Here is a 24,721-nt window from a genome sequence, read left to right as displayed (position 1 = left end):
CATTATGACGTGGGTATGACATAGATACGACACTGATATGACACTCCAAATGAAGTGTCCGTGCATTCTAGGTGATAGCCATCATAGGAACCTGAGGATTTTTCAGCTTTGATACCATGACAGAGCACAGCAGGTATTCAAAGAAATGACTAAGGAGAAAAATGAAGATCAGAGAAATAGAGAAACACGGAGAATTCTAACAGAGAAACTGTTATTGAAAAATGAAGAACATTTATGAAACAATTACAATAGTCTGTGAAGGCAGAGCCGTTATATGTATGTATGTATGAATCACTTCTCTCCCTCGAATTTACATATTGAACACGTGCTTATAATTAATTAGCTTAACTAATTCTGTTTTATAACGGTAATGTAACAAACTCAAATTGATTTTCCTTTTGTGGCGTTTAAACGTCTTAGATGTGCGTAAAAACTGGAGAAAATAGGTACAAACATTTAGTAAACGCAAAGATTTTTTTTTTTTTTTGACTGTGAAGAGCATGTGGTTCTACCATATGACATACCTTTTTAAAAGATAATTGAAATACGTTCAAGAATTGCATCAAAGATAAGACCTACTTGAAAATAAAGATTATTTATTTCCTTTGGTTCAATGTTTCAAGACTTTTCCTCTTTCACACATACAAAACTTTTTACATTTTCATTTACCATTTTCACCTCTTGTACTTCTACTTATTTAGTTATATACACTTGCCCACAACCCTTCATGCCATCCTTTTAAAGACATACTTTCAGACTAAGAGCAATATCATTTGCCATCAACTTTTCAATGATACCTACTTAACTCTAACATTATCATCTTTTTTTATCCTAACTCAAATGAATTTACTATGACCAAAGAAGGGGGGAATTGCATTTTTTATTGACTAGTGGCAACTTACGGTTTTAATATTGAAGTTGAACGTTGTAAGTTTTGTGAAGGCTATGATTGATTTTTAAGTCTATGGGTGTTTTGAATTTTGTTATGGGAAAGTAGTAAATGTATTTTGTTTGAGAGAGAGAGAGAGAGAACCTTCTAGCTAATTGATTATTGATGAGATTAACTATTTTTTATTCTATTTTAGAACTCAAACTTTTATAGGTTTCCTTGTAGTCTTTTATTGCTATTTAGGGCAGTACAAGCCACAACGAAAAAAATAAAAGTTGATGACAATATTTTTAGAGTTTTTTTTTTTTTTTTTTTTTTTTTTTTTTTTTTTTTTTTTTTTTTGTGTGTGTGTGTGTGTGTGTGTGTGTGTGTGTGTGGATATCAAAGCCTACTTAAACTCAATTAAATCTTGATTAATGAAGTTTCTTTTAGCCAATTTTTATTTGTTAAATCATACTTTTTTATGCTGATACTCATGAATAATTTCCTTAATTTCATTAAGATAATGAAATTCTTATTTGAGATTGGGTCTTAGTATTTAGTTGTGAAAATGGAGTGGTTAAAGAAGTGTTTAAGAGGTTACTTAATTTATGTAATTTTAGGATATGAAAGTATTTTATTCTTTAAATTCTTATTTATATATTTCAAAATCATTTACACAGTTAAAAAAAAAAAAAAAAATCTACTTTTCATAGTAAATGTAGGCACACGATTTGCGTTAAACCGCAGTTGAGTTGGGTTCGCACGTAAATGGGCCCGTACAATATCATTTGTAGAGAGTGGGATCGAAAGGCTAAGCCATGTTTACCCGGCTGTGTTTTTGTTAAGATATTTATGCATGGTTCCAGTATATTTGCCTTTGAAGCCTCTTTTTTCTTTCAGTGGGACTGGAGGAGCCCCTCTTTTAGGTTACATATTTTTTCTTTTATACTCGCATGCGTTCAATTTCCTTCGTCCACGTGTAGGGTTGACCCCTTCTGAGACTGATACTTGTCCCATTAGTCTCAGACCTAAGTCATTGAGAGTTGTTGATAAAGTTAATGGATAAGGCTCTGTTAGGCGCAGAGATATGCATGGGGAATGTGACAAAGGAAGCCTCTCTTAGATATTTTAGATTTCCCCTTCGAGCACGCCCCTTTACCTTTCTGCCCTTTTTCTGGGGTCAGCTGAGGACTGCACTGTCCTCGGCTGCTTCTCCGGGCCAATTGGGCCACACTATTCTTGAACTCTGGCCATGACCTTTTTAGGCTTGGGCCTTTGGACCCTTCATCAGCAAACGGGCCTGGCCCGCCGATTATTGGACCCCACAGTAAATATTATAATATGTTATTGTCTCATAAAAATGATGAAAAACTATGCAATTTGAACCTTGGAAATTTAGATTAGTAAAATAATTCCATTCAATATTTGGAAACCAATTCTAGGACAATTTTTTATTTTTATAAAATAGTGTGAATAAAAAAGATTAAGTTTCAAAGCATTCGACAATATTGTTGGTAAACATAAATATCATACCAAAAAAAAAAAATGAAAATTATATATAGGTCTAAATATATATAAAATTGGGCCACACTATTCTTGAACTCTGGCCATGACCTTTTTAGGCTTGGGCCTTTGGACCCTTCATCAGCAAACGGGCCTGGCCCGCCGATTATTGGACCCCACAATAGCCCCTCAAAACCCTGCTGTCCGGCCTCTTGGTTGGAGAGGGGGGTTTTGGTAACTCCGAGCCTTCATTACTGCTCATTTAGTTCGGCCCTTGATCAACGTTGGCGACTCTTCACCTCCCCGAGGAACGCGCCGGTTTACAAGGTGTTTCCCTCGGTTTACGCGTGATGCGCTTATACCGTTTGGTTATCCGTAGCACGCCTGTAATTTCTTCCTTTTACGAGACCTCCCAAATCTTACGATTACTGATAACGTGGGGGAATGAAATGAATGCGCATTTATTCGCAGATTTCCTTGAGGATCAGAACGTGTTACGTGCCCCTGTTTTACTCCCTTATATAAAGAGAGAAATCCAGAGGTGATTCTTTCATATCTGAATCCCTTAGGCCCTTCTTATAGTTCACTTCTTCCATCTGGTTACTCCTAATCCAATAATACATCCACCATAGTAGTCGGCCATGAATGAATCCTTCCTTTTCCAGAAACGCCATGCCCTAACAAAACTTGAGATGGCTCGGTCAGGGCAAGGATGGCGGAGACTCAAGATTTGTCTCCCCATTCTTTTAGCCAAAATCCGAAGCAGGGACTCGTCACACCTTACTTCCGGTGTGACTGGGTCGAAAACTTCCCTTGTCATCTCCATCCGCTCTCTCATGAGCATACCTAATATGGCTCCCCTTCTCCCTCTTTTGCTCCTTTTACTTTCTTTTCATTGCTTCCCTCTTCTTCTCCTCCTTCCTACTCATGTCCTCCATCTTCTTTTTCCCTTGCTTTCTTCAGTGACAAGAGCTTGCTGAAGTGCTTCCATGTGTTCCAATTCTTCTTCCTTGTCCTTCATTATTTTTGTATAAGGTTCTTCTCCTGATATGAGCAGTACTGAGGTATAGATTTCAGAGAGACTTTGAAGGCGAGTTCAGAAGACACCTGATGGTTCACTTATTTGTATTACGGATGTTGTTACTGTCTTAGCAGTTCATTTTTTGTATAGGCTTGTTTAAGCCCTTCCTTGTACGTTGTAACAATTTTTCATATTAATAAAAGTTATTGTTACTCTATTTCGTATGTCTTGTTTATATATTCTAACAAATGTGAAAGCGCTGCTCGGCATAATAGTATAGCATTTGAATCAATAATAACTAAGGCCAAAGTAATCGTTGATAAAAAGATGCCAAGATAACTTTAACAAAATTATTATTCAATATAACAGTCCGACCAGTAAGGAATGAGACTTATCTTAAAATTAGCCGTGATGGGTATTAAATGCTCGATAAGGTGTAAGAAGTAGTTATCCGAGGACATGTTACCCACCGGATGAATGGCCTCCTTAGGTTGACGATCATTAGGTTGTTCTGCCATCTCCATGATATGCGAGCCTTAGCCTTTTCCAGTATTTAAGCCGAGCAATTTCTTCATTCGGGCAGTTGATTTCCCAGGAAGCCTGAGTCCGAGGACTTTGCAAAACCTAGGTTTTGCTCAGGACTTATGCGTTTTATCTTATGTACTTGACCTTTCCCTTAGGTTTGAGTCCGAGACTTGTGTCTTTATCGGTACTTGGTTTTCCCTTTTAGCTTGAGTCCGAGGATCATGCAAGCCTTAGGTTCTGTCCGAGACCAATGTCTGCATCAGTACTTGGTTTCCCTTTTAGCTTGAGTCCGAGGATCATGCAAGCCTTAGGTTCTGTCCGAGGCCAATGTCTGCATCAGTACTTGGTTTCCCCTTTTAGCTTGAGTCCGAGGATCATGCAAGTCTCAGGTTCTGTCCAAGACTTTGAGTTCAGATTTTCCCTTTCTTTGAGCATTTCCCGAGGTGCCAAACAGGGGTTGTCCTCGGCCATGGCCACTGCTCGGCGTCGGCCACAGTACCTGGGCCCTTACACAAAGCGGGCCCGGGGCCACGAATCCACCTAGCCCATGAATTAAGAGATATTTCTGCAACTTCTGGCCACGTGGTACTCTCTGATGTCACGGTGACCGAGGTGCGCCTTTACGAGGCTCTTTAATCTTGTGGTTGCAGTTGATGTTGGAAGTTGAGCCAGGACTGTTTTGTCTGTAGCGTTTCTTAGGATGCCACGTGAGTTGACTGCCATCACCTTGTCTTTTCCAATAAATGGGAAGGAGAGAAAGTTGCTTTATATACGCACAAATCCTTCAGATTTTCTCCCACATCACAGCTTCCATATCCGGAGTTCTCCTTTCTTGGCATAACATGTTGAAAGTGAGGGTTGGGAAGAAAGAACTGTCTCCGCCGCAGAAGCGCCGTGTCTTCATGAGGCTTATAACAGTAAGGTATGGGCACAGGAAGCACAAGTTCAGGAGAGTATTCCATCTCCACCGAGGGGGAACGGCGTCTCTCCCTCTTTTAGTCAAAATCCGAAGCAGGCTCTGTTCATGCCAGCACTTTGGTATGGCAGAAGAAAGATTTTCCTCCATCAGCGCCTCTGCTTTGCGGCAGGCGTATATTTAGAGAAAGGCCCACCACCTCCAACTCCCTGCACCTTTTCTTCAACGGTGTCAGGTTCAAGTTGGGTCTTTTTGGCTGCCTGAGTTATGGGCATGTAAGGGTGCGGGGGAAGAATAAGGTCTCGGAGCTGTAGCCAACCTTTCCTCCGACATACCTCCTCGGCTTTCTCCAGCTTTCTTGTATTTTTCTTTTTCTTGCTTATGTAGTAAGTTTTGACGTAGGCTGATTCCAGCTTTTCATTTGTACACTATACTATTTCTTCATCGTAATAAAAATGGAAATCGATTTACATGTTTTAAGCGTTGATCTAATGGGCAACACAACTTTGTGAACAAATGTGCTCTATGTATGTGTTGCTTTGAGAATATTTGTGATAAAGCTACTTTGAAGCATAATCTAATCAACTCTCATCTGTCAGCACTATCAGGCATTATATCGATAATTCGTAATAAATCAAACTTAAGAAACTAACCGGGATATCAGTTGGATATTCTGTGATAAGCGCGTGAATATCATCCAAGGCTGATGATTTATAAATAATCCATCCGAGCAATCGACTGGGAATTAGGGAACTCCGATGGCGCTTTTGTGTACTTGGTTTCCCCATAGGCTTGAGTCCGAGGACCATGCAATGCCTTGGTTCTGTCCAAAATTTTTTTTGTTTGGTTTCCCCATAGGCTTGAGTCTGAGGACCATGCAATGCCTTGGTTCTGTCCAAAAATTTTTTGTATTTGGTTTCCCCATAGGCTTGAGTCCGAGGACCATGCAATGCCTTGGTTCTGTCCAAAATTTTTTGTATTTCTTTCTAAGTAGTTGGTTTCCCCAGAGGCTTGGGTCCGAGGACCATGCAAGGCCTTGGTTCTGTCCAAAACTTGTATGCTTCTTTTTAAGTAGTTGGTTTCCCTAGAGGCTTGGGTCCGAGGACCATGCAAGGCCTTGGTTCTGTCCAAAACTTGTATGCTTCTTTTTAAGTAGTTGGTTTCCCCAGAGGCTTGGGTCCGAGGACCATGCAAGGCCTTGGTTCTGTCCAAAACTTGTATGATTCTTTTTAAGTAGTTGGTTTCCCCAGAGGCTTGGGTCCGAGGACCATGCAAGGCCTTGGTTCTGTCCAAAACTTGTATGCTTCTTTTTAAGTAGTTGGTTTCCCCAGAGGCTTGGGTCCGAGGACCATGCAAGGCCTTGGTTCTGTCCAAAACTTGTATGATTCTTTTTAAGTAGTTGGTTTCCCCAGAGGCTTGGGTCCGAGGACCATGCAAGGCCTTGGTTCTGTCCAAAACTTGTATGATTCTTTTTAAGTAGTTGGTTTCCCCAGAGGCTTGGGTCCGAGGACCATGCAAGGCCTTGGTTCTGTCCAAAACTTGCATGATTCTTTTTAAGTAGTTGGTTTCCCTAGAGGCTTGGGTCCGAGGACCATGCAAGGCCTTGGTTCTGTCCAAAACTTGCATGCTTCTTTTTAAGTAGTTGGTTTCCCCAGAGGCTTGGGTCCGAGGACCATGCAAGGCCTTGGTTCTGTCCAAAACTTGTATGATTCTTTTTAAGTAGTTGGTTTCCCCAGAGGCTTGGGTCCGAGGACCATGCAAGGCCTTGGTTCTGTCCAAAACTTGTATGCTTCTTTTAAAGTAGTTGGTTTCCCCAGAGGCTTGGGTCCGAGGACCATGCAAGGCCTTGGTTCTGTCCAAAACTTGTATGATTCTTTTTAAGTAGTTGGTTTCCCCAGAGGCTTGGGTCCGAGGACCATGCAAGGCCTTGGTTCTGTCCAAAACTTGCATGATTCTTTTTAAGTAGTTGGTTTCCCCAGAGGCTTGGGTCCGAGGACCATGCAAGGCCTTGGTTCTGTCCAAAACTTGCATACTTCTTTTTAAGTAGTTGGTTTCCCCAGAGGCTTGGGTCCGAGGACCATACAAGGCCTTGGTTCTGTCCAAAACTTGTATGATTCTTTTTAAGTAGTTGGTTTCCCCAGAGGCTTGGGTCCGAAGACCATGCAAGGCCTTGGTTCTGTCCAAAACTTGCATGATTCTTTTTAAGTAGTTGGTTTCCCCAGAGGCTTGGGTCCGAGGACCATGCAAGGCCTTGGTTCTGTCCAAAACTTGCATGCTTCTTTTTAAGTAGTTGGTTTCCCCAGAGGCTTGGGTCCGAAGACCATACAAGGCCTTGGTTCTGTCCAAAACTTGCATGCTTCTTTTTAAGTAGTTGGTTTCCCCAGAGGCTTGGGTCCGAAGACCATGCAAGGCCTTGGTTCTGTCCAAAACTTGCATGCTTCTTTTTAAGTAGTTGGTTTCCCCAGAGGCTTGGGTCCGAGGACCATGCAAGGCCTTGGTTCTGTCCAAAACTTGCATGCTTCTTTTTAAGTAGTTGGTTTCCCCAGAGGCTTGGGTCCGAGGACCATGCAAGGCCTTGGTTCTGTCCAAAACTTGTATGCTTCTTTTTAAGTAGTTGGTTTCCCCAGAGGCTTGGGTCTGAGGACCATGCAAGGCCTTGGTTCTGTCCAAAACTTGTATGATTCTTTTTAAGTAGTTGGTTTCCCCAGAGGCTTGGGTCCGAGGACCATGCAAGGCCTTGGTTCTGTCCAAAACTTGTATGATTCTTTTTAAGTAGTTGGTTTCCCCAGAGGCTTGGGTCCGAGGACCATGCAAGGCCTTGGTTCTGTCCAAAACTTGCATGCTTCTTTTTAAGTAGTTGGTTTCCCCAGAGGCTTGGGTCCGAGGACCATACAATGCCTTGGTTCTGTCCAAAACTTGTATGATTCTTTTTAAGTAGTTGGTTTCCCCAGAGGCTTGGGTCCGAAGACCATGCAAGGCCTTGGTTTTGTCCAAAACTTGTATGATTCTTTTTAAGTAGTTGGTTTCCCCAGAGGCTTGGGTCCGAGGACCATGCAAGGCCTTGGTTCTGTCCAAAACTTGCATGCTTCTTTTTAAGTAGTTGGTTTCCCAGAGGCTTGGGTCCGAGGACCATACAAGGCCTTGGTTCTGTCCAAAACTTGTATGATTCTTTTTAAGTAGTTGGTTTCCCCAGAGGCTTGGGTCCGAAGACCATGCAAGGCCTTGGTTCTGTCCAAAACTTGTATGATTCTTTTTAAGTAGTTGGTTTCCCCAGAGGCTTGGGTCCGAGGACCATGCAAGGCCTTGGTTCTGTCCAAAACTTGCATGCTTCTTTTTAAGTAGTTGGTTTCCCCAGAGGCTTGGGTCCGAGGACCATGCAAGGCCTTGGTTCTGTCCAAAACTTGTATGATTCTTTTTAAGTAGTTGGTTTCCCCAAAGGCTTGGGTCCGAAGACCATGCAAGGCCTTGGTTCTATCCAAAACTTGTATGATTCTTTACTTGCTTATTATTCCGAAGGTTTTGCTCCTCGAATAAGGTGGAGGAAGTCGGCCTGATGTTTGAAGCCCCTAGGCTTGCCCATGTCGTTGACACCGTGGAACGTAGCCCCTAGTGGGAGCCTATGTTGGAATAGCAACAATGTGTCGCCGGTGATACAGGCATCCTCGTAGTCCCTTGTTCGACAGAAGCTCAACCTCGCCACCGCTCGAGCTAACACGCAAGCCTCCCCACAGACGGCGCCAATTGTAGGCACACGATTTGCGTTAAACTGCAGTTGAGTTGGGTTTGCACGTAAATGGGCCCGTACAATATCATTTGTAGAGAGTGGGATCGAAAGGCTAAGCCATGTTTACCCGGCTGTGTTTTTGTTAAGATATTTATGCATGGTTCCAGTATATTTGCCTCTGAAGCCCCTTTTTTCTTTCAGTGGGACTGGAGGAGCCCCTCTTTTAGGTTACATATTTTTTCTTTTATACTCGCATGCGTTCAATTTCCTTCGTCCACGTGTAGGGTCGACCCCTTCTGAGACTGATACTTGTCCCATCAGTCTCAGACCTAAGTCATTGAGAGTTGTTGATAAAGTTAATGGATAAGACTCTGTTAGGCGCAGAGATATGCATGGGGAAGGTGACAAAGGAAGCCTCTCTTAGATATTTTAGATTTCCCCTTCGAGCACGCCCCTTTACCTTTCTGCCCTTTTTCTGGGGTCAGCTGAGGACTGCACTGTTCTCGGCTGCTTCTCCGGGCCAATTGGGCCACACTATTCTTGAACTCTGGCCATGACCTTTTTAGGCTTGGGCCTTTGGACCCTTCATCAGCAAACGGGCCTGGCCCGCCGATTATTGGACCCCACAGTAAATATTATAATATGTTATAGTCTCATAAAAATGATGAAAAACTATGCAATTTGAACCTTGGAAATTTAGATTAGTAAAATAATTCCATTCAATATTTGGAAACCAATTCTAGGACAATTTTTTATTTTTATAAAATAGTGTGAATAAAAAAGATTAAGTTTCAAAGCATTCGACAATATTGTTGGTAAACATAAATATCATACCAAAAAAAAAAAAAATGAAAATTATATATAGGTCTAAATATATATAAAATTTATTTCAAATGAAATTGCAAAGTATTCACACATCACATAGGACATCATTTAGTTGTATTAAAAAAATAAACAACATAGTTAAATTTAAATGTCTTTATGGAAAGATATGTTGCATTAATTAATACAATCACATGATTATATTAATTAAAGAGCCTGATTTACAATGTCTAAGGAATCTTCCTAAAATTTATCATTTTTAACTAAGTGAAACTATAGAGAGGGATTTTTGACAAAGGACATATCCTCTATAAAGAAACTGGGAAAGAAAGTGCAGTTAACTAAACTAAAGGCTATTGTTTTTTTTTCAACCTATGACGATTTTTGGTGTAGACAGAGATCAAATCTCAAATCTCTTATCCAATTAGGATTGGAAACTTTATTAGTTAAGTAAACTGAAACCCACTAAAGGCCATTGTAAGTTGCATTTACTTTTTATACATGGATTAAGATTCACTGATTTGTTTCATAGTTTAAATTATATATTACAAACATAAAGATATATCCAGTGTTATATTATTTAAAATTTTAAATAGGTGACAGCATGCACACGATTAAATATTTGCACCTCAAACCAGAGCAGCAAGTAACCGATATTGCTTGAGTAACAAATGAGAGTAGAGTTACTAAAATTTGTACCTCAAACCAGAGCAGCTCCTCTTCCAATTCAAGTGCAGGGCCTCTCATTTTTTCAGGTACATAATCGTGTCTTTTTATTCCAACCATATGCAGAATCGAGTTCTCGGCGTTGTCAAGTCTTCGTACCAGCCACCTCATTGCTACTTCCATTTTCAACACAAGATCGAAAACCTCCAACTGGCGATAATTGATAGCTACATGCAATATGGTCCGCCCTTCATTATCTATGTGCTCAACTGCCTGAGGGAATATTTTAAGTATTTCTTTAACGATCTCTGTGCACCCTGACTTAGTTGCTAGAAACAATGGTGTAATTTCTCCGACTGGAACTTGTTGCTGCAAGGGATTAGATTCATTAGAAGTACTTCCATATTTGTGCAGAGTTAGTTTACTCGTGTCAATTCCAGAACTAGTGACCTCCCGTGAAGTATCTTTTTTTACTAACAATTTGGCAAGCTCTAACGCTGATTCACGGCTTAACTTTTCCTTCAGAAATTCATTCTCTTCGCCCGAACTACAGCACATTTTGACTTTTGAAAACTGAAAGTTAGTAGCTTTTATATACATTGTATAAACAAAATTGCTTGGAACTCAAATGAAAAAACATTTCCGAGGCTCTTCTAAATTGTTCCATCAAATAATGCAAAGATTTTATCCGAGACATTCAGTAAGCAATTTCATTACTAAAGAACCAGTCAATATTCTGTTTATAAATGAAATAACATAATTGCATTCATTCAAAAGTCTAAAGTCATTAAAAAAAAAAAATTAATCATTTAACTATTATTTTAATATAAATGTCTATTTACGTGCATTATTCACACTAATCTATCTTGTGTATCTTGTCGGGGCATATACATCCTTTTGATTAGTACATATTAGGCTGAAGCTAATTTTGATATATCAATACGTGTAAAACTAAGATATACTCCTTTAGCATTATATACCTTAATTTTCTTAATTAAATATAATCTTGAACCTTGGAAATTATAACTATAAACAAAGAAAAGTTTGTTGGCCAATAATTTGATAAACCATATTGTAGGGAGATGGCTTATGGAACCCAAATAATTTGATAAACATATATTAACATGCTGACATAGGTATGTGACCCTTCAATTCATTGAAGATGACTCTTTCCTAAAAGGTGCAATCATTGAAAATGGTACTTAAATATAATATAACAGGGGAATCATTATTCCCATTTGAAATTGGTCCATTAGGTCAGATAGTATTTAAAAGAATTCAACCATGAAGACATCATTACCCCATAGGTCCCATACTATATAGTAACGATCATGTAAACTTTACGATATTTACCCTTACCGGAAATTCTCTTGAGGAATCCACGTCTGCGCTCACGTTCAAAAGCTTTGGGGTTGCATGAGAGAAGCTGAAGAGCGGTCATCCCATATTCGTTTCTTTCACCAACTAAATATCTGAACCGTGTAGCAATTTCCAAAGCTAAATCTGCTCTTATGCGTTTTGTGTATGGAAACACAATCCCCAAACACACACAAAGCAAATCAAAACAATCAAAGGAAACGTTATGTAAATACAATATAAGTGGTAATAGTTGCACAATATGCATACAGGACAGTCAAAATCTGTTTTTTCAAAATTCGATTTCACAAGCTATAGTCTGGGATTAGTTAAAGGGTGGGAACTAACCAAAGTGCTGAGCAAGTATGGCGATGTGAAGAATAGTGGTCTTGTCATTCCTCTGAAAAAATGGTTGCTGTGTCGTTTCATCATATTCTTTAGTAATTTCATCTGCCAGAAAGTTGAAAATCTGAATCTTACCATAGCAAGCTGCCCGAAAGAGCGTGGTTTCTCCAAGCTCGTTGCACATGCTTAACAACCCCCGAGCTCTATTTAACATCTCCCTTGCGATATCCACCGAGTATGCATGGTCAAGAGTAGCTGCCTCATGGGGGATAGTGTTTCCAGTCTGGTTTGTGCGGGTCATTTTGTCGAGATGGCGGGCAGGCAAGTCTTCGAGAAGTCTTGAGTACCAGGTAAGCTTGTTTCGAGTAAGTGGCCTTATGGAGCACTGTGTCTTTGTGTATTCTTGGTTCGTGCAACGCATGGTCCTCAAGACCATTACACATATTTATCACTTCCAGAGCTTCTTCGTTCAGTATAGCTTGGTACAGCTTTCCATTTGATTTAAGAATTTCATCAACATCATTTTCTGTAGTGGATCTGGAAGCCACCGATTGAAGCTGAGAATAGGGCGGATGGTTTTCTGACGAGTTGTTTATATTTATAAAGATCTAGGCTCTAGGGATTACAGGAATCTATGAAAGTAAAGATATTTATTCGGATATGCTTCTACTCAAGGGCGAAGGCAAGGGGGGCGAGAGGGGGCAAGTGCCCCCCTTGACCTCCTAAAAAAAAAATCTAGAGTAGTAATCTAAATAATACGTTATCAAGTATTTTGACTTTGACACAAACGATCCACACTTAGAGACTAGAGAAGAAAACAATATTAGGTGCAACTCTTCCTAACGTTATTTTGTCTTTTTCCAAACAAAACAAAGTTTTGTGGGTCTTCCTTAACACCCGTACTGTTTTTCCTTGCCACATGTTCTTAAGCGTTGGAAATTTTTTTTCCTGGGGTGCTTTTCTTAGGGCAATTTGTTCCTTAAAAAAGGTATTCCCACATAATCATAATAAAAAAATATACTTAGGTTCTTGTATATCAAACTAAAACCTTAGCGTTCCCTAATCTTTTTCTCTTCTACTTTAACTTTTTCATAATTTCAATTTTGAAACACTTTATTTTTACTATAGAACCAATTTTAACTACTTACTACTTAAAGAATAGAGTAAAAATATACTGAATTTTGCATAAATGAAAATACAACTTTATAATTCTTTTATATTGATTTATTTTCTCAATTTATTTTAAGGAATAAAATTACATGTTTAAATTCTATATATTTAGAATAATCTCTTAATTTGATTGTTATTAACTATGATTTTTTTTTTTTGTTGTTGTTTTATTTATTTTAATAATATGAAATATATACTTATAATCAATTGAGATTATGGAGAAGCCAAATTATAATAATGATTTAGATTCAAATTCTAAACAAACTCATATCGAGGTGTATTTTACTAATCTTCCAATTGAACAAATTAAATTATGTATGAAAAAATAAATTAGAGTTTATATTATATTAGATTTTGTACGACAATTGCATTAATAGTATATAATTTTTATCTCAAAAAAAAAAAAGTATATAATTCTATATCTAATTTGTTATTAACATCGATTAATAATATTTAGATTACTTTACTTTTAATCTTGTCATTTAATTTTGCCCCTCCTGAACTGAAATCCTGGCTCCGCCACTGCTTCTATTCCTTATCAATTATAGGTTTTTTTTTTTTTTTTTGAGAAACCAGACCAGATGCCTGGGAATTTATTGATCAAACAAACTAATGACCAGCATATAAAACTAAAGGGGCAATATCTTCAGGCGGCATATCTTCCAGCCAAACCTGAAGCCCCAAATGGTTTGCTTTTTTAGCTAAAGTATCAGCAACAAAGTTACAATTGCGATGGACTTGACAAAATTCAAAAAACTGGAAAGCTGCAACATGGCAGAGAATATAATCGATGATATTTCCATAAGCAGACAACACATCATTCCCTTGAGAATTGCGTTGATTACCACAGCAGAATCACCTTCAATTATATTAGGTTTCTTTTTGTTAAAGAAAAGTTTAAAATTATTGGTGACTTTTTTTTTCTTCTTCTTTTATTTGCTGTGCAAAAAGGTTTAAAACAATACCAACAGCCATTAGATCTATTTAGAGCTTTAACATCAGGTAACTTAAATCTTTTTCACTATTTTGGGAGAAATTATTCACTTTCTCATTTTAGGATTGGACCCTAGCTACTTTTCCTATTGTACCGGATCACTTCTCAAAACATTTACATTAAAATTCCTATTTTAAAGGTTATTTCATTTAAATATTAGGGTGAATTACAGATTTCTCACCTATAGTATGATTCAAATTTAAATTATTTACCCTAAATATTGTTTTTTTTAAACTCATATTTTTAATATCTATTAAAATAGATAGGGAATTGAAGAGTTTCTTATTTTGAAAATAAATTAAACTCATGAACAGGATAGGTAGCAAAACATGAGTTGGCACTTCTCTACAAATAAATTAGATCTTTTTAGTTTCTTATTTTTGAAAATAAATTATAGCAAAAATAAAAAGGAAAAATTACAAAAGGAAATTGCAACAATTCCGTAGGTAGAATATATTCCTAAAACTAAGAGATATGGTTGCATAATAATAGGAATGAAATTGTCTTCCTAATCCTAAGGGATATGTCCCCATAATGATGGGAATGACATAGTATTCCCAAACGACTAGGATTTTCCTTATCAGTCCTCCCCAAGCTGGAGGGCGATGGGGGCAGTACGCCAAACTTACTCGTAGTGTATGAAAAGCAACTTTAGATAGGGCATGGGTGAAGACATCGGCAACCTGATATTGAGAAGGAAATAACGAGTCTTAAGGGCACCAACAGTAACTTTCTCACGGACGGACAAAGTGAAAATTCTAACTCGATGTGTTTAGTGCGAGCATGAAAGACTGGATTCAGCCATATGAAGAGCACTAGTATTATTACAAACTAAAATAGGAGGATCCGGAAGATGAATTCCAAGATCACCAAGAATATATGTGAGACAAGTGAGTTCAGCCGTAGTAAAAGCCATGGTGTGATATTCAACTTCTGCACTAGATCAAGAAACCTTTTTCTACTTTTTTGATGTAGAACATAATCTACTATTTTATTTTTGTAATTATTTAATTTTGTAAAATTCATTATTTTAGGTTTAAGTTATTTATTTCCCTGATTTTAGGTGTTTTTAATACTTTTTAGGTCAAATTTAGTTCCTGCTATAATTAGGTATTAATTAGAAGTTATTTTAGAATATATTTTCTTATCTGTTAAATTTTAAGAAACCTTGAAATAAGTCCTTAAGCCTGTAAACATTTTTTGAACAATTATTCTATCAATAAAATTTAGATTTTTGTTTCTCTATTTTCTGGTAGATTTTAGAACCTTTTCTCATTATGAATTCAAGGACCCTCGTGGTTTCAAGGAATTCTTCTGTATTCAATGTTATTTTCATGCATCCTGCATTATTTTTAGAAGCCCGTGAGATGTAGTTAGCACCTAATTAAATGCAATATCTTGTAGTGGATTAGCAAGTGTCAGGGCACTCTATCCAATCAGCATCCAAAAAGCCATATAAATTTAATGAGGACCGAGAGAGGATGTGAATGCCATAGTCCAAGGTATTGTGTAAGAGCATTCACAGTAAGGGAGTTAAAAATTATAGCTTTTAGCAACTCAAAATACTATTTTATCTATTTTAACACCTCACTTTATAATACACCCTACAGTAAAGGTTTTATATTTTTTACCACTTCATTAAAATATTATTTCTTTATTATTTTTTAATTCTTTTTTATTCCCAATTTCATCTCTTCCTCTCTCTTTCTTCCCTTCTCTTTCTCTATGTGTATTTCTTTTTTTCCCATAAAAAACAACCAAAACCCACTCTCATCACAACAGAAACCGCTAGCCAACTCCACTATCAAACACCACCAAGCCACCATTAACCATAAAAAAAAAAATAATAATAATAATAAAAAATAAAAAAAATAAAAAAAAAATAAAAAAAACCAAAACCAACTACCACCAACCACCACTGCCCACACCCATTGCCACTAGCCATCGCCCACACCTCAACCCAAATCAAAGCCTAATCACAAACCCCAAAACCCACCAAATCAACCAAAACCACAAGATCAACTAAAACCCAAACAAAACCAAAAATTATCAGAACATTTAAGCTTGGATTCGATCTAGAGAGAAAACAATAGAGAAAAAGAGAGTCAACCCACCGTTGTTGTGCCGCTACAATCAGATCTGACCAGCCATTCACAACCCAACACAAAATTGGACTAGATCTCAGCTGTGATCCACAATCCACCAATGAAAGGGAAAGTGAACCAGTGAGAAGAGAGAAGAAAAAAAAAAGTGGCACTGAACAGAGGATAAGATAAGAGAGAAAAAAAATAAAAAGAGAGAGAAATGGATCAGAGGAGAGGAGAAGAAAAGAGAGAAGAAGATGAGAGGAAAAAAAAACTGAAAGGGTGAAACGGCAGTAAAGAGAGAAGAAAGAAAGACAGAAACGAAAAATATATATATTTTTTTTAAATAAAGGAGGAGAGAGAGAACAAATAAAATATTATTTTTATTTATAAGTTTAGAGCTACAGTAGGTTGTTAAAGATGACAACTTACTGTAACTCTATTGCTAAAATTTTTAGGTATAGCTCCTTTGCTGTGGCTTGCATTTTGGTATTTTAGTTGCTAAAATAGCATAATAACAGTTATAGCACCTTTATTATGAGTGCTCTAAGTAGCGCAAAATATGCTTCATAACCTAAAAATGAGAAACCCTAGGGTGATTCATAAATTGACATGGTAAGTTCACAGCATGAGTGAGATTAGGAAGGGTTAATGTGAGATATTGTTGGGCACCCACAATGTTGCGATAGTTGGTGGCATCTACTAGTGGACCATCCTCATGTTGAAGGTGGTGCTTTTGAGCAAGAGGAGTACCAATGAGAAAAATAGGCATTGCTCCAATCAGTTGACAGCCTCTTTATTATCTTTAGCAACCTTAGTGATAGGGATAAAATCCCCAAGTAGAAGGACATAAATAACGGAAGCAAACATTAGTGACGGAGTTGCCAAAACAGATGGGCTCATGATCTGAACAAATAGGAGATACGACGATTATACTCCTTAAAGAAGACAGACTAACAACATGGACGGAGAGGAGATACAACGGTTAGATTCCTCGAGGCAGAAGGACCTAAGCGAGACGATCTGCTAAAGCCACATGTCACATTCGTGGTGTGAGTGGTCTCCAAGAATCCTAGTATGGAAATGTCTTGCACTCTATGCCCAACTACAATCGGAGGAATCCCTATAAGAAAAGGATCCCGTAAATTGCGAGTATTAATGAGAATCTTCTCTAAAAGAAAATACCCCCTCCACCCAGAAATTAAGATTAGCTCTACACTATTATAAAAATTTCAAAAACTCTCACAAATCAAGGTACGTGTAATTTTTCCCAACTCTAGCACTCTAGTGTTGTAAAAATTCTCTCTCTCTAACTTAACCTTCGGAGGGTATTTGGCCGGTACGACATTGGTATTCTTCGTGAGGTTTCATCTGTTTCTGTTTGCAAATTCTATCTAGAGCACATGAGGACTGTGTAATTTACTGATGATTTTTGGCATCTTCACTTAGGTGAAGCATTGGTCAGTTAAGACCGAAGAGCGAGTCCAGATAGTATTTACAAGCAAAGTGGATTATATAGTTTTGTTTTGTTTTTGTTTTTTTTTTTTTTTTTTTGGGCTAGAACAATTCCATAGTAATATATATATATATATATATATATCACACCAAACAAATTCCCATAGTAACCACAAATTCAAGAGTTATATACATATCAACACCGTTTGTCTCTCTAGTTCCCATGAAGAATTCCTACACATATCATGATGACAGAATGCTTTTCATAAGTGCAACAATTTGGCTTTCTTAAACGGAAAATAGCTTGGTCTGTGATGTATCCTGGAAACCAAAGTGTTCTCCCTCTGGGTTGTCTCGACTGGAATTATTATTGCTCCCACCTTGAAGGAGAATTTCGGCTCGATTGCTGTGGAAGAAATAGGTGTCTCTAGACACAGTAGGAAACCAACAACGGCAAGGAAATGCCTCTTTTATCTTCTTGAGCAAGTGCTTGTGAGTTTTCGTCGCAGAAAGATAAAGAGGGAAATATGCTAGTGCAAAGATGCCAACTGGAAGGAAAGAAAGGGAATAGAAGAGAATTTTTGTCCACCTTTCACTACCATGTACCATGAGGATGATTGTTGCAGAAAATGATATCATCATCATTACAACGGAGAAAAACAGAAATGTGAAGCCTAGCATGAGCTTGTTAGGAAGCGAATGCTTGAAGTCTTCCAATCGAAATGGTGCTGTGAGGATTGAAAGAAACATAACCACTGATGTCAAAGCACATGCAAGTGAGAGTACATCACTTGCTGTGGAGACCAAAAAGAAAGGGTGATAGAGAAGGACTGGAAAACCAGTTTTTTGATCAGGACCTCCTGGTATTGTGTAGGCTGCTGTAAAGGCAACTGTCGCGATGAGAACTGCCACAATGGAGCATCCTTCTGATGTGCGAATTAGCCAATCTCTGGCTGAATTCCGGAGCTTGGATTTCGTAGTAGCAAATAATGCTTCAGCTGTCTCTTTCATATTGTTCTGATGACAAACGAAAGCCTCTTTTGTAACTGACTTTACACGCTGCACACAGAAACATACATTTCACGACAAGCACATGCATTTGACGAACCAGCTAAAAAATTCACTTTAAAAAGGTATCTTATTTATATCTCCAAGGCTGATTCAATTAAGTTGACAATTTTTTAAAAGATAAATTTGAAATTTAACAAGATTCTTATTAATTAAAAAAATTGAAAAATATACTTTTAACCTAATCTTTGTTTTCATATATAAAGAGTCTATCAATCATAGTTTAAAATTTAAATAAATAACCCAATGGGGTTGACCAAATGGTTGCACACTCAATCTTAAAATGACTATCTTGAGTTTGACTGGGTGCTCCTCAATTCAAGTCCAGGTACTGACACTTTGAAAAAACTCACTAGGTCAGTGATTTATCCCGCTATTAGCCCATCCCTCACAAATCGTGATTAATGTCTAGTTGAAAGATTTGAGAAAATAGTGTGGGAAACTAAAAAAAGAAATTAAATAAATATGTTTATATTATTTAAAAATAATAATGCAATATAAAAATAATTGTGATCGGGCCAAGTACTAATTTTCCCAAGTATAACTTGCAAGTCCCCTTAAAAGCCCTATGTAAAAAAACTAAAAGTAAAAATACTTAATTACAAGTGTCATTAATCATTGTATGTACTAGTATAGTCGTTAAGGGGATAAATATTTTTCAAGAACTTTGCAAATGACTTCACCCCTACATGCCCGAACGAAGGATCACTAGTTCTAATCTCCTATTCACCCTCCCCCATGAGCCATTGCAGGTTGCAACTGGCACTATTCATTTCCAAAAAATAGAAGGAGAAAAAAAAAAAAAAAAAAAAAATCAAAGCAAGGATTGCAGGGCAGATACGAGTGGAGTTAGAGAGAAGAGTACCTCAAACCAGAGCAGCTCCTCTTGCAATTGAAGTGCAGGGCCCAACATCTTTTCAGGTACATAATCATGTATTGGCATTCCAACCATATGTAAAATAGTGTTCCCATTGTTGTCAAGCCTTCGTACTAACCACCTCATCGGTACTTCCATTTTAGACACATGCTCGAACACCTCCAACTGGCGGTACTTGATAGCTACATGCAATATGCACTGCCCTTCATCATCTATGTGCTCTACTGCCTGAGGGTATATTTTGAGTATTTCTTTAACGATCTCTACGCAGCCTGACTTAGTAGCTAGAAACAACGGTGTAACTCCTCCTTGTTTCAATGGTTGCCGAGAACTACCTCCCGTCTCATCAGTAGATAAAACACCAGAGCAACTACCGTATTTGGGCAGCTTTGACTTACTTAGGTTCACATTAGAACTACCATCTTTTACTGAGAGTTTGGCTAGCTTCGACACGAATTCTTGGCTCTCCGGAACTAATATGCATTATATAAACAAAATTAATTGCTAGAAAATAAACGAAAAAAAAAAAAAAAAAAAATCCCTGCTTATTCTGTTAATATATATATTTCAACCTGTTTGATTGTTTAGATCCCTTAAAACAGATTGTTTAACCGAATATATTAGCAAAGTAATTACTTAGGTTAATTATGAGATCTAAGTTAAACAGTGAAAGATCATATCATGTACAACAACAAAAAAGTAAATAACACATAGATATGATTACCTAGGAAAACTAATGAAACAAACTATTTTACGGTAAAAACCTGGGGAAAATTTAACCAAACTATCTTCAAGATAAACAAATCCACTAATAGAGAATTGAAGTTTTTGCAATAAGATTTAACTCTAAATCTATTGCTACCTCTAGTAGTAACTTATTGACACGACCATGTGCAAGTTCCAAATCCACAGACTCTTCTCTCTTGGATTTATAGCACATAAGCTCCCACACTTATGACTTTGAGATCTCACTCAAAGATTTCAAATCACCACTTGTTGATCTTGCAGTAGCAAATAGATTCCACCCACACTTGATTATAAATCTTATTCCGGTAGATACTTGTGGAGTTAGAAGGTACAAAACTTCTCAGATCTCATAGGAGTAACTTGCAAGTCTTCCAAGAGTTTTCAAAACCTTGTTAGGGTTTTCCTTTTATACTTAGGAATGTTGGACTGAAACCTTAAATGATTTCGCAAGCTTGGGCCCAAGTTAAAATTTTGCAAAAATTGCTTTGCTGCGATTTTCGATTGGTCAAGCCTATGCTTCGATCAATCGAGTTTCATTGAATTTCAATTCTTTTTCCTGTAGCTTGCATGCTCTTGAGGCTTGACTTGAATTACCTTGAGAAATTTCTAACACTTATTCAGAACATGTTTTTGCTCTCAGTTTGCCAACATAAACAAATTTGGACTCTAAACATTTAATCCTAATTCTTAGAACCTAACACAACCATTACATAATGCAGTGATTTATTCAGGAGAACTCTTTAATAAATAATAATATCATTTATGATGATGCAGAAATCGGCAGCAAGTAGGTTCATCTAGATGGATCAACACGAGCTCGTCCAAGTTCTCGCAAAGTTAAAAAAGGAGAATGGGATCCTCTCAGGGTGGTCACCGATGTGGCACTGGCCACAGAATCTCCGATGATAAAGTCAATGAATATGGCTTGAGAGATGTAGAGAACTTAGTAGTAGGGTCTAAGCTAAGTAGAATGTCTATACCTTTTCTTGGATTTTGTAGGCCTATATATACAGGCTTTCTTTAGTAGCTGTTGCTCTCCTTAAATGGTGGTTTAAGGAGAGCTTGGGTAACATCCTAGGTCTTCAATTTGGCCTTTATTGTGGCCCCAATGGTCTTCTTACTGATGTGTAACTGTTGGGGCATTAAATGGCAGCTTTCATGACGCTCTATCTTTTTCCAAGCTGGCCTTCTTGGACAAGGGTAACTACTCTGTCCATCAGTTACCCCCCTATTCTAAGATCATTCTTACATGTGATGACAATCTCAAGAATATGGAAGGCCGTTTTGCTTGGATATGACTCTTGACATTCTGGTTGTGTCCGCATTTAAGTTGGAGTGGCAACGTCGTATGTGTCGTGGCCATGTGGCGCACTCTCAATGGTGGATACCAGTGCTTTGTTCGAGAGACTTTTGAGTTTCCCACTGTTTTTCAGTTTTCCAAGTCTAGCTTTTTAGGCCATTTCATTTTTCCTTTTCTTCTTCACTTTTTCTCTCTCTTGCACCATTGTTGCTCTACGTTTTTGTTCTTCGAGCTTTTTTGCATTCCACCAACTCTTTCCTCTCTAAGTCTTGTTTTCTAAGGTACGGTTTCTTTTTCTTCTCCTTTTTTATAGCAAAAATTACCTGCCTTTCCTTTTCCATTTAAGGATAGAAATTTCCCCCACTTTTTTCTTTTTTTAGTTCCATGGTTGAGAGCTCTTAGGTTAGGCAACTCTATCCTTCCATGTCATTTCTCTTTGCCCGTTTAGGGGCATCCTTTGGTTCTTTTAGCACCCGATGCCCCCCAATTAAGGATTTCGTATTTAGGGATAGCAGTTTAGGTTTTGTGTTGGCTAATTTGCATCATTTGCTACACCGATCCTTGAATTGGTTTAAAGAGATGGTGGGTGAGAGGGAGGTAGCGTTTGAGGTGAGGTCTAGTGAGCTTGAGACAGGGTTGTCATCTAGTGATGACCTTATTGGGGCAGGAGGAGATACTGCTGCATCAGGCCTTTTGTCATCTAGACTGAGGGAGATCAAGCCCTTTGATGCCCTTAGGGAAGAGTGCGTCCTAGAAACTAACACCCTTTTTAGGTTTAGGGACAAATTCTAGTTCCCCGAGGAAGTTAGGATTCGTCTTCCTTGAGAAGGGGAAAAAGCCTGTCATTTCTCACCTGGAGAAGTGTGTTTCTACAAGGCTGCTTTCCAGTGTGATCTTAGGTTTTCTGTCCATCCATTCATCATGGAACTCTTGAACCATTTCAACATCACTCCAGGGCAACTTATGCCAAACTCATGAAGGATAGTGATTAGCTGTATGGAGATTTGGATGGTCATCACTGAAGGTGACATGATCAAGTTGGATGAGTTCGTTCACCTGTATCGTCTGAAGGAGTCCAAAGAGTATAGATACTATGAGCTGGTGCCCTGGGTTAGGAAGGTGAGGATTATTATAGATCTTCCTTTGTCCTTCTAGTATTGGAAGTCCAGATACTTCTTCGTGTCTAGAGATGGATGGGAGACACTTTCTGACGTCTTCTAAGGTGAGGTTCCTAGATTGCTTTGTCGGTGGAGGTCCCTGAACTTAGGTGCGTCGTCCCTCACTTGCTTTTTGACAATTCTCTTCTCAAACCTGATTCGTCACTAACCTTTGTTTGTTGTGCATTCGTAGTTAAGGAGTGCCCCAGGCTCAAAAGCAGATATAAGGAGCGCATCCAGGCGGCCACTAAGTACGCGAAGACGATTGATGACTTCAATGACCTCGTCGATCCCCAAACTTTGGCTCATCACTTCCTGGGTCTAAAGCCTTCCCCCTTTCTCTTGTGCGCTATCGAGATCGAAGAAAAAAGTGAATTTTGTTTTGTTTTTTTTTTTTTTTTTCACTTTCTCTTTTACATAGAAATGACAACCGAGTTCAATCAGGAGATGTATGCCAAAATGAAGGCCAAGAAGAATGAGCCCCTTTCAAGCCTAGGGAAGAAAGTGGTTCAAGCCATCGAGAATGGGGTCTCAGTCACCCTGACTATCTCCATCCCTGAAGCCACATGGAAGACCACTCCCATGACCTCCTTGGAAGAGTTCACTCCTTGTCTAAAAAGGCAGAGGAACATGGCCAGGAGTTCACTCCGCTCTTACTACCAATGATCTTAAGATGCTTTCTGGCGTCACTTCCCATAAGCCTGTAAATCACCACATCCATAAGCTCGTCCAGGTGAGTTTCCTTTTGTTTCACTTATGGTTTGGAATGGTTCTCGTAATATTATAACCCTTCCTTCCTTATGACTTTTAGGTCCTAGGAGAGGCGATCCACATATCTACTAAGTACCTTGGCCAAGAGGAGAAGGCCGTGGTGGTGGGGTCCAAAGTGAAGGCTTTGGAGGTCGAGGTTGTGAAGTTGAGGAAGGACCTCATTACTGCCACAGACGATGCCAACAAAGCTAGGGAGAAGGCCACGACATTGGCTGATGAGCTTAGGGTTAAGAAGCAACTAACACTGTAAAAGGACGAATAGCTCTAAGCTGTGAACTAAAAGTTCAAGTCCGTAGCTGCTAAGGCCATCCAGGCTTTCCAGCAGACTGAAGAATATAACACCGTACTCTTTAGATGGTATCACAAGGGCTTTGAGCTCCTCAGACGGTACATGGTAAAGCATTCCTCTGGAGTTAACTTGGAGGATTTGGACTTCGAGGAAATGGATAAGGAGATGGAGGTTAATAAGGCCGCCCAAGCTGCTGCTGCTGCTCTCGAAAAGAATGCTCCAGAGGGCAATGATCATGAACCTGAGGATGCCCTTGTCGATGCGGGTGGTGGTGACGAGGTTACTATTTAAGCATTCCCCTGTTCATCATTTTTTTTTCTTGAAGGTTCCCAATGTGTTTTTGGGCTTTAAATATTAACTTTGAAACAATCTTCTCGATGATTATATGTTTATGCCATTGTTCGTTTACCTTACCTTCAATGGTTGTTCTGCTTTCTTTTTATTCATCTTTGCATGATTTTTGTTTGCTTTACCTTCGATGGTCGTCACCTCTCTATTCTTGGTGATCTATGTTTGCGAAGAAACTTGACTTCGTCAAGGTTTTATGACTTAGTCATTTTCATGTGATGTGTATCCTTATTAGGAATTCTATCACTTGGCTGAGTGATTTTCTTCTGTTTAGGGAATTTTATCACTTAGCCATTTTTGGAGTGAATTACATCTATTTAAGGAATCTTATCACTTGGCTTCGTCAGTGATGTACATCTGTCTAGGGAATTTTATCACTTAGCCATTTTTAAGATGATTTACATCCATTTAAAGAATCTTATCACTTTGCTTCGTCAATGATGTACATCCATCTAGGGAATTTTACCACTTAGCCATTTTTAGGATGATTTACATCCATTTAAGGAATCTTATAACTTTGCTTCGTCAATGATGTACATTCATCTAGGGAATTTTATCACTTTACCATTTTTTGGGTGATTTACATCCATTTAAGGAATCTTATTACTTGGCTTCGTTAGTGATGTACATCCGTCTAGGGAATTTTATCACTTAGCCATTTAAGGTTATTTACATCCATTTAAGGAATTTTATCACTTGGCTTCGTCAGTGA

General features: G+C 38.3%; 2 protein-coding genes across 2 annotated transcripts in view; both read right to left on the bottom strand.

The window, feature by feature from the left end:
* Positions 1-9,970: 9,970 nt before the first annotated feature.
* LOC126728682 (uncharacterized) lies at positions 9,971-10,606 on the bottom strand. Its single transcript, XM_050434473.1, has one exon. It carries the CDS (start codon positions 10,604-10,606, stop codon positions 9,971-9,973), a length of 636 nt encoding a protein of 211 aa, XP_050290430.1.
* A 7,032-nt stretch (positions 10,607-17,638) lies between these two features.
* The window catches only part of LOC126727008 (uncharacterized), a 58,730-nt gene continuing 51,647 nt past the window's right edge, over positions 17,639-24,721 (bottom strand). Inside the window, exons 5-6 of the mRNA XM_050432456.1 lie at positions 19,386-19,870; positions 17,639-18,511 (exon numbers count right to left, since the gene is read on the bottom strand). Coding sequence (XP_050288413.1) covers positions 17,741-18,511; positions 19,386-19,870 — 1,256 coding nt within the window. The 3' untranslated portion in view covers positions 17,639-17,740. The remainder of the gene's footprint in view (positions 18,512-19,385; positions 19,871-24,721) is intronic.

This window comes from Quercus robur, chromosome 5 (assembly GCF_932294415.1).
Source record: "Quercus robur chromosome 5, dhQueRobu3.1, whole genome shotgun sequence".
NCBI classification, from domain to species: domain Eukaryota; kingdom Viridiplantae; phylum Streptophyta; class Magnoliopsida; order Fagales; family Fagaceae; genus Quercus; species Quercus robur.
The sequence above is the reverse complement of the archived record's forward strand: the minus strand, read 5'-3'. Positions and strand labels throughout refer to the sequence as shown.

Coding starts and splice junctions, on each gene's coding strand:
- LOC126728682 (XM_050434473.1), bottom strand. CDS start 10,606: ATGTGCTGTAGTTCGGGCGAAGAGAATGAATTTCTGAAGGAAAAGTTA.